The sequence below is a fragment of the Penicillium robsamsonii genome, assembly GCF_028829455.1.
Source record: "Penicillium robsamsonii strain IBT 29466 chromosome Unknown utg000002l_segment0_segment0, whole genome shotgun sequence".
Lineage (NCBI taxonomy): Eukaryota > Fungi > Ascomycota > Eurotiomycetes > Eurotiales > Aspergillaceae > Penicillium > Penicillium robsamsonii.
Genome location: NW_026643220.1, coordinates 127,050 through 139,965, shown reverse-complemented (window position 1 = coordinate 139,965; position 12,916 = coordinate 127,050). Strand labels below are relative to the sequence as shown.

Sequence of the window (12,916 nt, the reverse complement as noted above, 5' to 3'; positions counted from 1 at the left end):
GCCTCGTTATCATTTTGCATTTTCTTTTCCTCCTTTCCCTTCACACTACGTCACTTTCTCATCTCAAAATCACCCTGAGATCTGAAATCCCACACCTTTTTCCTTTCACATATCTCCAAATCCTAACCCTTTTTTTCCAAAATGCCCTCCATCAACTCGACGTCCAGCGACTTGTCGAAGCGCCGACGCTTCCAACCTCCCATCACGACGTTCTTCACCTCTTCCACGGAGCCAGTGTCTTCAGATACACCTGCAGTATCACACCGCCACCATTATGCCGCAGAAACCTTCTCTGCCCACCCCGTTGTGCCCGCCAAAATCCAATCCTCTCTTCTGTCCGTCGGAATGCGGGTCCGGAAATCTGTCGCAGACGGATATAGAACCCACATGTCCAAGACAGAAGAAAAGGCCCCACTCCCTACAGCTGTTGCTCAGACCCCTCGCGTCCAGCCCTACCATGGTAGCAGATGCTCCGAGCTGCCGCCATTTTCTGGCGCTGGTAAATCCTCCTTTAGTCACAATGACTACCTTGTCACCGACGATGGCGACGCATACTCGATCCCACCAAGCAGCCAAGACTCGGTTGCGTCGTTTGCCTTGGGTGGCCAAAAGCGGGCTTTGGAGTTAGATGGCGATATTCTCGTCAATGAGGATGTCAACGAATCAGTCAACAATTTCAGCGGTTCCTGGCGCGAGACCTCATATGGACGAACCATCCTGCCCCCCAATTTGGGCCAAAGTCGCCGCATTCTTGCGGTGCGTCATCGCAAGATTGAACAACCCACTATGGACATGGATGATTTTGAAGAAGCTACATTCCTCCGCCGCCGCGAGGAAGTTGATGCAGAGGATGTGCGAATGTACGGTGCTTGAGCTGTTAGCTCTCGCTTTTCGTTCCCTTTTCTCGCGCACCACTGTATGGCATGGCTTACTATCTTCTTGCTTATGCTTGGGCCTGGAATCGGCTTGGTTTCTTTTGTCAGACTTCTATTATACCCACTGTTGTTCTTTCTTGCACCATATTGTCTTATATCATTATCTTTTCCATCTGCAGAGCAGTGAATGTAATTTATCAAGATTATTATATTATTTTTCTAGATGCTACTAATAATTAGGCTTGTAGTCAACTTTCGGATCTACTTCAAAGGTGGGTGTGGATGTGGTTTGGTTTACCTACAGACCGATTACCTGGAAATAATGTAATTGATGCCAGTATCTTGGACTAAAACTAAGAATATACAAAAGTAAAGCAACTCGATAGTCAATGAGACACATTTTGTATACAAATACAACAGTCACCAAATGGAAGATATATCTTCCCAAGATGTAGTCCCATTGTTCCAAACTACCACCCTAGCAATCTTGCCCAGTATACTTGAACCTTCAAAAATCTCGGAAGCTGGGAGGATGGGTATCTGATAATACCGAAATAATCTTCTCTCGGCGACGATATTTCTCATTTTTGAGCGCGATAATGGTATCCTTCAAGGGCCAAAATTAACATCCATATCAAACACTAGAAGACATGTTGAGCAGGTGTTGAAAGGTGGGAAAGCGCAAGAAAGACAGGTGCGTAGTACAATATATATCTTCTCCCGCGTCAATGCCTCTTTTGCTCAAAACATCCAAAGCTTTCCCGACACAAAAATGGAAATCTAAACCAAAATGTATAGAGTCGTTCTCTAATTGAATATTGGAATGTCCCCTGCGAGTATAAACCTGGGATACGTGGACCTGAATCTATAGATATTGATATGAAAACTCGTCACCCACTGACCCGACCTGAGACGATTGAAAGGACGCGCAAAAGGAAGAAAGCGAGGAGGAACCTGATAGGACAGGGACATCCAGCAAAGAAACTCCCATTCACCCTGAACTCAATGAAAGTCCCGAATGATTATGTTCTTACAGACTTTCATAGATGTCCTCTTATCTCACAAGATAGACTACTGATGAGATATTTGTCCCAGACAATTGCCGATTTTGTCGATGGCCAATCACGACCGTGTCTTTGGTGCCTGAGCTCGCATTTCGTGATGGAGAAGCGCAGGAATTTTGGATGATTACTTGCCTGAAATCATTGCCAAATTTATCAATCCTGGAAGACTTACTATGGAAGTACCCTGGGAGTTGTGGGCTTAAACATACAGAGTCACCTTTCAAGCATCAATCAAGGCATGTATATCTTCCTATTACTTCTCATTGCCCTTGGTTTGAATTAAGGCATCCGGAGGAGGGTATATCGATAGAAGATTGCATTTAATTCAACGATAAAGCCACTTAGACAAGCCTTGTCGGCTTTGTCGAGTAGTCCCCTCCACTAGGGGTCGTGTGTTGTGTGTGAGATGAGCACCACTTAGCAGGATCGGGCGTTGCCAACACAGCTCAGCATGGTCAACCATGAGATAGAGAACGTGAAATAGAGCAATAGAGGTGTGTTTTTGAGCTCTAATTATTGTCTCATCGATGGGGAATGGGCTGGGGTTGGATGGGTGACGACAGAAGACATGGCGATCAACAAAAGATGAGACTTGCTGGATTTTCTTTACTCTGAGACATAATGGCAACAATAGCAAAGATTGTGAGGAGATAATGTGGTAGAGATGAGAGAGATGCAGGTTCAGATGTTTGGAGTCTCCGTCTGATGAGGCGAAGAAAAAGAGGAAGGAAACTTAGCAAGTTGGAAAACTAAGCAAGAGAGCATTACCCGCATAGACACTAGCGATAGTATATAACTGATATACGAGAATATATGAGAGTAATGTTCGTTTGATCTTCTATCATGTACTTCGTATTCACCCATTGGGCATCGATTATGACTTGAACGTTCAACGCAATAAATATCACCGTTCGAGGCACCAGGGAATAGACAGACTATCAAGGCCACTCTCCCGGCGGATATATACCTAGGTAATTCAATGTTGTTCTTATCAAATATGCTCTTGAATCGAGACCTTCACAGTCAAGGACAGTAATGTGTGACCTGAGTGATATTTATATTGTTATGGCTACTGGTAAAGGGGAGGAAGAGAAAGAGGATTCATTGTTTTTCAATCTAGGAGAGAGTAGGGCATTTATACCGGCCTAACAAACAACTCAGTCTACAAACAATGGGAAATGAGGCCATCCAACACATAATGAAGGTATCTAAGGCTCGGTGACATCAAGGGAAAGCCCATAGTGACCCAGTGATTTTTCGATAAACTCATGGGCAAAAATGTCAAGATTGTGCTTGGTCAGGTTCAGCTCGGGAAGAAGAGTTGTCCGGTGAGCCATACCCTTGAGATGACCATGCCAGAGCGAACCATGCTGATTCCATCACCAAAGCAGCCTGCAACCTTGGAAGTGAAGAAGATATGTTGTTCAACTTAGACACGACAGAAGAGGTGACAGGAGGGACTAGCTAGCGAGGCAGATGGGTGAGTAGGCGGCTTCCAACTACTAAGAACTCACCTATTCTTTCACTTTGTAGTTACCCTCACGAGATCAAACCATTCCCCTCGCTTCCATCAAGATCTCTCTCACATCCATATAATCCTCATCATCCTTGTCTAAGACAAACTCCTCTAGTTTATCAAGGATCTCCAGCACGTAATCCTGACAATCCCACTCAACAGTCTCGTTGTCCACCGGCACGCTTTGTGCAGCACTCTTTACTCTCTCAACGTCATCCTCTCTAAGCACAGCAATGAAGAACTGTTGTAGGAAAGTGTTTGATTCTTTCGGGTTTTCCATCAACGTGTTGCGTTTGAACTGTGGATGTTCACCATCAACTTCGAGAATGTCATGCTCTTGGCCCTTTTCTATATGCAGCGCCCAGTGCAGAAAGTTTCCATAGCGTGGTCGGTAGAACACAACAAAGAGTTTTGGCGACATTGCATTTGCGTGGCTTGACATCTTAGCTATGTTGTTGCTAAGGGATTCACAAGTTTCTCTCACCTTGGGTTGTTCACAGACACGGAGCTCTTCTGCAAATTTTAGAGAATAGGTATGGGTGCAGGGATAGATGGGGAATGAGAAGCGGTTAAGCTCCATATTCTATGTAGGGAAGGAGTCACATGGTTGCCTAATGCACACATGCCTGATAGATCAGGCTTCAAGGTACTTTAAAGGGCTTGTTTAGAACACAGAACTTTGCTTTCATTGAACGGTAGTGCCTTAAAAATACAACCTATGGGATATCAACATTAGGAACAAAACCCTTGACGGTATTAATCCTCATTAAAGATCAAATGAAGTGGAAGATACTGTGAAACGCCATATACTGTACACCCTGGGACACCATATGTAAACATTGAAATCAAATCCTCTCAGCCAAAGAGGTACTTCTGCCAGCTCTGTTTCCAAGGCTTCCAGGTTCCCCCAAACCGATGGTTAATACAAGCGTGCTGGCTATGGAAGTTTTCCGCTCCAGAATGCCGCTGGCCATTGCCCCAAGCGTTGACAGGCAGGACACATAGTCCTCCCAGCTGCTTGCCAGACCTGGCCTCAGGACCTTCGACACAGAGTGGTTCTTGAATCCCGTGGAAAGGCGCCCACGTCACACGCTGTACAGACGAAGCCGAGGACGAGAACCCAGCGTCTGCATCCACAGACTGCTGAATTAACCGGTGTGTAGGCGGCAATGTATCCGACAGCACATCGAGAATGGCATCTGTAAACACGCCCGGGCCGGTGATCTCCAGCGTATCCATTTCGTTGTATCCCTCATTCCAGAAATGACTCTTGTCGAGACGTTGCTTCGTGTGGGACAGTACCCGGACGATGATCTCCCTCAGCAGGGGACTGAACCGTCGTGGTGCATACATTGTATACTGGATGAAGCCGTAGCGTCGGGCCCAGTGCCAGTCGCGCATCTTTTGTGGCGAAGCGAAAGGCTCGTCAATCTCAATTCCGACAACTAGCGTGATGTTTGCATTGATTCTGCTGTCTTTGAAGATTGACTCGCGCAGTGAGGGACAGGATTTGATGCTTCGTGCAGGGTATACGTCAAGGTCGGCATAGTACCCGCCGTAGTACCATAGGATTAAGTAGCGGAGGAGATCACCGCGGTGGACGGAGTGAGGGTATGATTTGTAGAGCCGGCCGATTTCTGGGATGGATTTGAGAGTTTCGAAAATGAACTTGTCGGCCCATTCGGCTTGTACGAGCTATAAATTGTCAAGTTAGCTGTCGTTCGAGCTGATATTGAATTATCGCAATATGAATTGTTTGTCTTACTTTGTATTTCCAGTCCGAATTCTTCTCCTCGAATTGAACTGAATCGTCGCTTCGCTGGGTGATGGTGCCTGGTAGCATAATCTGCCACAATGTGTCTGCCGCATTCTCATCGTGGCGCATTCCCCTTTCTATTTCGATCGCGCGTAGCGCATTGGAGAGCTTGACCTCATATCCATAGTCTGGGTTTTCACGAAAGGGAGACTGGTGAAGATATCGTGGTCGGTCTTGCCCGTATGACTTATCGATGCGGGGGTCTAGCCTGATTGGCGAGGGTAGAGACTTGAAAAGAATGAATAGAGTCAAGATCGCGGCCACCAGCACAAATTTATGCCGGTTTGAAGACCCTAGAAACGAGCGATTCCTCATGGTGAATGATGAACATGGCCATCACAAATCAGAGAGGTTCGTTCACGGGTAATTTTGAGGGGGGAATTTTCCTTGGGCTGTCAGCCCCCAAGAGACCTCATCTCGTTTGTTTCACCTGATTGGTGTAACTTCTATGGAGCCTGGATAAAGGCTTGGGGAGATTCACTTGGCGTAGTATTTGGGGAAACAGGCAGCAAGAACTCTGTGTCTGAATTGTGATCTGGGATTTCAGATTTACAATGGCTCCAATTAATCACCTTGAAGGAAGATGCATAGAACATTTCTGATTTGTTCTGTGGGGTTGACCCTGAATATCTTGGCATATTCTTGGCATTCTATATCAGGAACTATGGAGCGATACGGCACGAGGAGAGCAAAAAGCTTGGCTATACTGGTATAGGATCATATTGGTTTTAGAAAGTCCTGTCAATCTCACGATTATTATTCTTTCAATTTCTTCTTTCTTTAGATCTTTTCTTTACTGACATGGCATTTGATAAATTTTCTCTCATCAACACCCCAAAGCGCGTAAAGCATCCAACTTCGATATCATGTGTCGCGATAGCTAAGCAACAGTACTCTTGACCACGAGACCGATGTCTCTTTTCTCTCTTTCCATTTAACTCGCCATCATCGTCAGTTGTAACAGCACCTACGCTCTCTTCCGTGTGGGAGATAGCAAGTGTCTACAGGTATGTGTGATCTCCACTGAGTGAAATATGAGAGAATCACTTACATTTGATATAGCACAATGTCAGGCAATACAAGCAGCGGCCCTGGTACCATCCCGAGACAAGTCGCAAGACAAATTAGGCAACAGAGCCAAACCCGAGGGCGTTCAGCAGGACGATCCGGCCCATCGAACTCTCAAACCAGTAGCCACCGAGCTGCTCCATATCATAGCCCTATCCGTTCTGGTATGGGCAGCAGTCGCTATGCCACTGCCTCAACTGATGAGGAAGAATCATTTGAACCCGATCTCATGGAACTTGATCCGATGGAAATCGACACCCCCGCCCAAGAGCCTGCACCAGCCATCGCAGCGACTCGCATGACCGAAGAACCTACCGAGAATGGCATCTACCGGCATCTCTTTTACATCCCCATTCGATCTCGCCCTATGCCGACTCTAGACCTTGACGTGCTAACTGCCGCTCGGGCTGAATTGACTCGTCTTCAGAGGGCGGGGATGCCAATTATGGACGCACTTCTTGAGCGACCTGCACCTCATGTCTACATCCGTATTGATACTGACCAGCCCAACCGTGATCACGCCATTACTGATGCCAATCTTCGGATGGGTACCATGCAGGACATGATTCGAGATGGCTTCGGCTGGTTTACGGGCTTGCCTTACCGCCATCCACATTTCGAAGTCAAGTTTCTTCGTGGTCGACGCCTCTAGGTTGAGGCTTTGTGGTTCAGTGTGTTTCTGAACTTCATGAGCACCGTTTCGGGTTGAGAAGTGGGATTGATGAGCTTAGCACGGGTTCGGTTGAGCGGATTTGAGGCATTTTGACAGCCTATGTGTTCTCGAGTGACCAAGATCCATTGGTTAGATCTTTTCCTTGTTGTTCCTGCTATCCTGTCCCTTCTTCCATTCATCTTGTTTCTCTCCTTTCTGCCTACGCTTCTTCTCACATCCAGATAGCCACAGCTACTATTCTTAATGATTTTACTATCATTCATGGATCACAAAGACCTACCTACTTACCTGCATAGTATCCACGAGATCAAGAATAAAGTAACCAGTGATGCATTCCAGGATATCCCACAAACCTAACTAGTGAACATCGAATGATCCCAAACACCATAGCCTCATAGCTTCATAGCCTCTAGAACGCCATGACGAACTCCAGCAATGCAATTCTCACCCAATCCCATCAAAATAAAACCGAATGACCTTCACTCATCTATCGGACGTAACGCTAATGTAGTCTCGCCCTTCTCATATCCCTGCCAGGCCCGTTCAACGGCCTGGATAGTAGGCCAGACCTGCTCCCGAGCATCCTTCCGACTAACGCCCTCCTCGAGCAACTTCTCATAAGGCGTATGGACATGTCGAATATGTGCCTCAACAGCCAAGAGTGTCTTTCGATCATCACTGATCATCGCTGTTCGCCCTACACGCCCCGATCCCTTGAGAAAGGCATGCTCCAGGACGGTTTTGAGGGTTTCCTTGGGCATAAGCGGGAATTCGCTCTTCAGGAGTTCTCGGGATTTAGAGAGATCCTTGGCGTCGCGTACTTGAACCGCATTCGCACGCGACTCTTTTGTTGCGGCGGCTGATTCGAGAACTTCCGTGTAAATTTCTTCAGGAACTCGGATCCCCAGCGTTCTTTTGCCCGTGCGGTTCTGGGGCTGTTAGTGGTCCATTTCCAGGCCTGAAACTGGGGATTTAAATGAGGACTTACATAAACGACGTAGACAATCCGCTCGGACTCCTTGGTCCTACTGCGGCAGTGCCGAGTGATATAGACATCACCCTTGGGGACTAAAACGTAACCATCTGGCAAGGGTACTTGCTCAACAATGTTCTAGTCTCGATCTTCAGCGTGTTATCCTTCAGTATTGATACGATTCAAGCTCACCTTTTCGAGTGGATCATCGGAAACAGGAATGAGGGCTGCCCATGTTTTCTTAGGTTTACGACGCTTCGTCGTGTCGTTGAGCACTTCGGCAAGCGGCTGAACTGGCGAGCTTGCATCTGCTGGACGTGCGTGACCTTCGCGAGTGCGAACACCACGGCTCTTCTTTCTCACACGTGGCTTGCGTTTGCGGACTTTGGGTTTAGTGGTTGGTGCCATGTTGAGTGTTTATGGACCCAACGAGGTTGATGAGTTGAAGGTTGACACGGTGTTCAGATGCGACTCGTACATCGATTCCATTGAAGGAGAAGTTCTGGCAACACCGAAATCTTATTGTCCTTCAATGTTATTTTTGGACCTGAAACATTTCAGGGTCTTTGATACTTCCATGTACGATCAAAGCAGGAACGGTGGCTGTGTGTGGCTGTGTGCAGCCTCGCTTTGATGCCTGGATAATCAGGCCTTAATATGCAACAATGTTCGTTAACTAGTAAACTGGTTAACTACAGTTGGTCTTTCTCACATCTATGTGCGGAGTATAAGAAGTTAAATGTATTCGGATAATGACATCTCAAGTATTCATTGCAACGTACGGAGTACTTGAACTATACAGGCCAAAATATGGGTAGTCTCTGGTTTCCACTGTAGATCCCGGTTATTACCGCTTTAGACGAAGTTGATACATCTATTCTCCTAAAGTACTAGTAGGTTCCCGATTATCTTTGATTCCCGTATGTGAATCGACTGGTCAAGCGTGCTGATATTACATATGAGATCAGCATAAGCCGGGGAACCGATTATCCGGACCTCATTGGTCAGATCCATCACCCTAGGGATAGATCCCATAGGATAAGATTGGGATCATCAGATCTCCAGATTGTGAGATTGGGGTTGAGCTTCAAAGGTCAAGAAAGTCTCCAATCTATGTGATGAATATCGATGTACGGAATACGGAGTATAGACAACCCTAACAAGTCGGCGGATACGGGGAACTGGAACATTGAGTAAATAATCATCATCTTTAGGCACAAAGAGACGCCAAGAGGGTTTGCCAGGGGCTTAGCTGTCCAAATCCAGATTACCCCAGTTGAACACGTTAGATTTCCCCCTTTCCAGTTCTGCGGTGGAATATCCGAACGGTCTTCCGACATTCGTATGAAGCTCTAATTACTCCCACGATATATCCGGAGCCTCAATCTCAAGTCGTCATACTGGTTGCCTAAAGGAGCTGAACCGGCATCCCCGAAGGCTTATGGTAGTCTAGATCCGGGGGGGGGGGGTCTGAGTCCTGAACATTGGAGATTGGTAAATGTGTTCATATCCTGTTCCTGCATGAAGCACAACATAACCGGAACATGAACATGAACACTGTGGATCAAATAAAAAAAATCCGAGTCCCCACGTAAAAAATGGAAAAAATTATATAAAAATGAAAAAGAATAAAAAGAATAAAAAGAATAAACCAGATTTTTTTTCTCTTTACAAAAAAAGAAGAAAAAAACGACAAACAGAGCAAAAGAAAAACACTTTACTCTCCAATCTACAACTTCTCCCTTTATACCCTCTTTACTACATTGTACACTATGAATTAAACTCCAATGATCTTACTCCCTTACTATCTCTCACATTCTCAAATTAAAGTTGCCTGGCAGCTTGATCTTCAATGGTTACTGGGCCTGTGTTGCTGACATGAGTTGGGATCACCCTGTCCACAGGTATGCATTCTCCCTTGAACCCCTTGTGGAGGTGTCACATTGTAGTCTTCTCTTTTTTTCTTGTTGCAATCCATACTATATACCTATATGAAAGACGCTCATGGATTCGTTTATGTTTAGCTTCAGCTATCCCAACGGTGAGCCTCAAACTCCGACGAGGACCCCGAATACCTTCGACTCGTTTCACACCCCAAAACTCGAATCCAGCTTTTTTGACCCCCGAGTGACCTGGGATACCTCCGATCCATATGCCTCCAGCCCGGAGCTCCTCCGCACACCGCAGAAGTTTGGTCTAGGCTCGTCCAATCCACTGAAAAGTCACAATGGGGAGACCACCGGTTACAGGGGGAGGTCCTCGGACCAGACCGATACGGCCAGACGGATTCGCCCGATGAAGCCCCTCCCGATGAGCGAAGATTACCCTCGGACAGTGGGATCAGCCAAGTCAGCAGCCTCGATGCAAACCCCGCCGCCGACAAGTGCATCGAGGCGAAAAATCCCCGAGTTTGACCAGGCCGAGGGACATACCCAGGAAGGAACCCCGGGCATGGGAGGTCATCTGGAAACACCCAGTCGTCTTCTCGGAGCATCTCCTCGAATGTTCGGCAACCTTCAATCGTCGCCCGATCTTTTTCAGCTGGCTTCATTGGATCCCACGGGCTCGCCTTTCTTCCCACAGCAACGACTCTTCTGGGATCATGATCTAGACAATACAGCGAGCGAGATCCCCTTGCCCAGCAATGGAGACAATTTCAATACTCGTCAGGCCTCCGCCTTTACAAACACCCATCATGTTCCCCAGTTACCAAACATTGGTGGTTCAATTGATCTTCCCGACTTTGGCAACGCTTTTGGAATTTCAGCACCATCGCCCACTGATGCTGCTCTGTTTCCTGCGCCATTTTCTACCTCTCCCCGGCTTCCGGTCACCAAGGCTGAAGATCCGGCTCTGTTTCTCAGCTCCCCTGCTCGGAGATTCGGAGGGCCTCAACTCACACCTGAGACGCGGTCTCTTCGTGGTCTGAGACAGCCCTATCACCACCAGGCAGAAGAGTCAAGACGGGAGGAGCTTATCCGTGCACAGGCACCCAATGGTCACCGATCCGATCCTTTCACTGCCTTCCCGAGCGAGAGCGAAGAGGAAGATGACGACTACACACCGAGGGGAGTCCGACCAGGTCTAACCCGCAGTATGACACACAACGGCCTACCTAGCTTATCCCGGCCGCTCAGTCAAGCTGGGGGACTGATGGCGTCCACCAGCGGAATCCGAAAAAGTCCATGTAAAGGGCGTTCGTCTCCAGCAAAACCCATGCGTCCAGCCCCCTTGACACGATCTAGTTCGACAGCCACCAGTTCCTTGACGCGCTCATCGTCTGTAGTGCTTCGCATCGGTCGAGATGGTCGTGCAAAGGCTGAAATGGAGCCACTCAGTGAGACTCCCACAGGGTTGACTGATCCCCTGACCGGGCTTGATCTAGATGGCTCTACAACCGAGAGTGAATCGGATCCAGCTGACTTCTCGGAATATCCTGTGCTACATCGCGCTCAGTCGTCCTTTTCGCTTTATGACGGCTCAAGGCGTCCACTATCCCGGAGTGACTCAGACTCCCGGCCTCCTTCCAAGGGATCATACGCTTCCACCGTCGGCTCATCACACTCGGGTCGGATGTCACCCTGGGCTGGCTCTACCAGGGCGGGCGGGCGACCAACGTATCGAGGATCTCCTGATATTAAGCGGACACCCAAACGTCATTCGTCTCTGCTGCACTCGGACTCGACCTATACTAGGAGTAGTGCTGCATCAGACTCGTTGCCCGGGGAGGACGACGAGAGTGGCGATGCTCAATCGGCACTCCGACAGGTCCTCAAAGAACGCGGCCGGGGACCAAGACCCACTACGACGTTTGGCAACCGACTGTCTCGGTCATCACACACCTTCACTCATCTCCGCTCATCACCACCTCGCCTTGGCAGTGATTTTGACATACATCCCCGCCACAATGCTTCTCCCACGACCTTGACCGACCCTGATCTTGCAACCCCAAGCACAGAGCGTCACAGCAACCCCAGCAACGGTACACGATGTGTTTGCCGCTCGATGGATAATGGTGGCCATCTCATGATTCAATGGTGAGTATCAGTCTCCATCGGCCTTGATTCCAAAGTCGATTGTACTAACTTTCCCAGTGAATCGTGTACACACTGGCTGCATACCAGATGCGTTGGATTGGAGCGTGGAAACCTGCCCTCCGTCTATGTCTGCGTCTTTTGTGCTCAAACAACACCATCCCGACAACACCGTGTCCGAACATCTTATGTTCCCACGGGGCAAGCCCCTCTCTCTCCCTTGGCTCACAAGTCATTCCGCTTCCGGTAACCCCGGTGCGTTGACTACCATCTTGGATGCATATATGTCTTGGAAAGACCGGTACCTCTTGATTTCTTTTGTGTGATTCTTTTCCCAGCCGGGCTCTTTTATACTCTGCATTAGCCGGGCCACCCTGCCCCATTTCATAATCGCCCTTCTCATAACCCCCTCTGAGACCCCCATTACCCCCTTATGATACCTATGTACTATTCCCTCACCCTGGACAACCCCAGAATAGAATTATTTCTATACTTCTTCACATCTTCTCTTATTAGTGTCCTGCAGGACTCCCCGCATATCGGGGTAGCGAACCGGTCTCGGGAGAGGAGCCGGCCCGGGGCTGCACTACCTGCATGCTCACAGGAACACCTGGGCTATTTAGTTCCACAATAGCCCCGCGGTCCTTCTTCCTTAATTGATCTCTCGCCTCTACGCTGCATAATCTCCTAGTTGGCCGAACTTCACCCGTGTTTATAAGCTGGCCCTTAACAAAAATTCCTACCAGGTACCGGGCGGGACATTGTATAGATCGGGCTGCAGTCTGATTGGCCAATCCACACTTATCGGCACACCGCCCTTTTATCGAAAAAGTGCTTTTCTCCCCGCGGAGTCAGATCGCCTCTCTCACTTTTTTTTTTTTTTTTTACGCGCCATTC

At 48.0% G+C, this 12,916-nt stretch overlaps 6 protein-coding genes across 6 annotated transcripts; 3 read left to right on the top strand and 3 right to left on the bottom strand.

The window, feature by feature from the left end:
* Positions 1–141: 141 nt before the first annotated feature.
* N7447_003287 (uncharacterized protein) lies at positions 142–873 on the top strand (the record flags this gene model as incomplete). Its single annotated transcript, XM_057227562.1, has 1 exon — positions 142–873. The coding sequence occupies one exon, from the start codon at positions 142–144 to the stop codon at positions 871–873; it is 732 nt and encodes a 243-aa protein (XP_057086903.1).
* Positions 874–3,486: 2,613 nt separating this feature from the next.
* Positions 3,487–3,897, bottom strand: N7447_003286 (uncharacterized protein; the record flags this gene model as incomplete). Its single annotated transcript, XM_057227561.1, has 1 exon — positions 3,487–3,897. The coding sequence occupies one exon, from the start codon at positions 3,895–3,897 to the stop codon at positions 3,487–3,489; it is 411 nt and encodes a 136-aa protein (XP_057086902.1).
* Positions 3,898–4,310: 413 nt separating this feature from the next.
* Positions 4,311–5,586, bottom strand: N7447_003285 (uncharacterized protein; the record flags this gene model as incomplete). Its single annotated transcript, XM_057227560.1, has 2 exons — positions 4,311–5,150; positions 5,221–5,586. The coding sequence occupies 2 exons, from the start codon at positions 5,584–5,586 to the stop codon at positions 4,311–4,313; spliced, it is 1,206 nt and encodes a 401-aa protein (XP_057086901.1).
* A 751-nt stretch (positions 5,587–6,337) lies between these two features.
* Positions 6,338–6,991, top strand: N7447_003284 (uncharacterized protein; the record flags this gene model as incomplete). The annotated part of the gene is made up of 1 exon (XM_057227559.1): positions 6,338–6,991. The coding sequence occupies one exon, from the start codon at positions 6,338–6,340 to the stop codon at positions 6,989–6,991; it is 654 nt and encodes a 217-aa protein (XP_057086900.1).
* Positions 6,992–7,491: 500 nt separating this feature from the next.
* On the bottom strand, positions 7,492–8,393 carry N7447_003283 (DUF2293 domain-containing protein; the record flags this gene model as incomplete). The annotated part of the gene is made up of 3 exons (XM_057227558.1): positions 7,492–7,941; positions 8,001–8,123; positions 8,178–8,393. The coding sequence occupies 3 exons, from the start codon at positions 8,391–8,393 to the stop codon at positions 7,492–7,494; spliced, it is 789 nt and encodes a 262-aa protein (XP_057086899.1).
* Positions 8,394–9,989: 1,596 nt separating this feature from the next.
* Positions 9,990–12,269, top strand: N7447_003282 (PHD finger domain protein; the record flags this gene model as incomplete). Its single annotated transcript, XM_057227557.1, has 2 exons — positions 9,990–12,022; positions 12,080–12,269. The coding sequence occupies 2 exons, from the start codon at positions 9,990–9,992 to the stop codon at positions 12,267–12,269; spliced, it is 2,223 nt and encodes a 740-aa protein (XP_057086898.1).
* Positions 12,270–12,916: the final 647 nt, after the last annotated feature.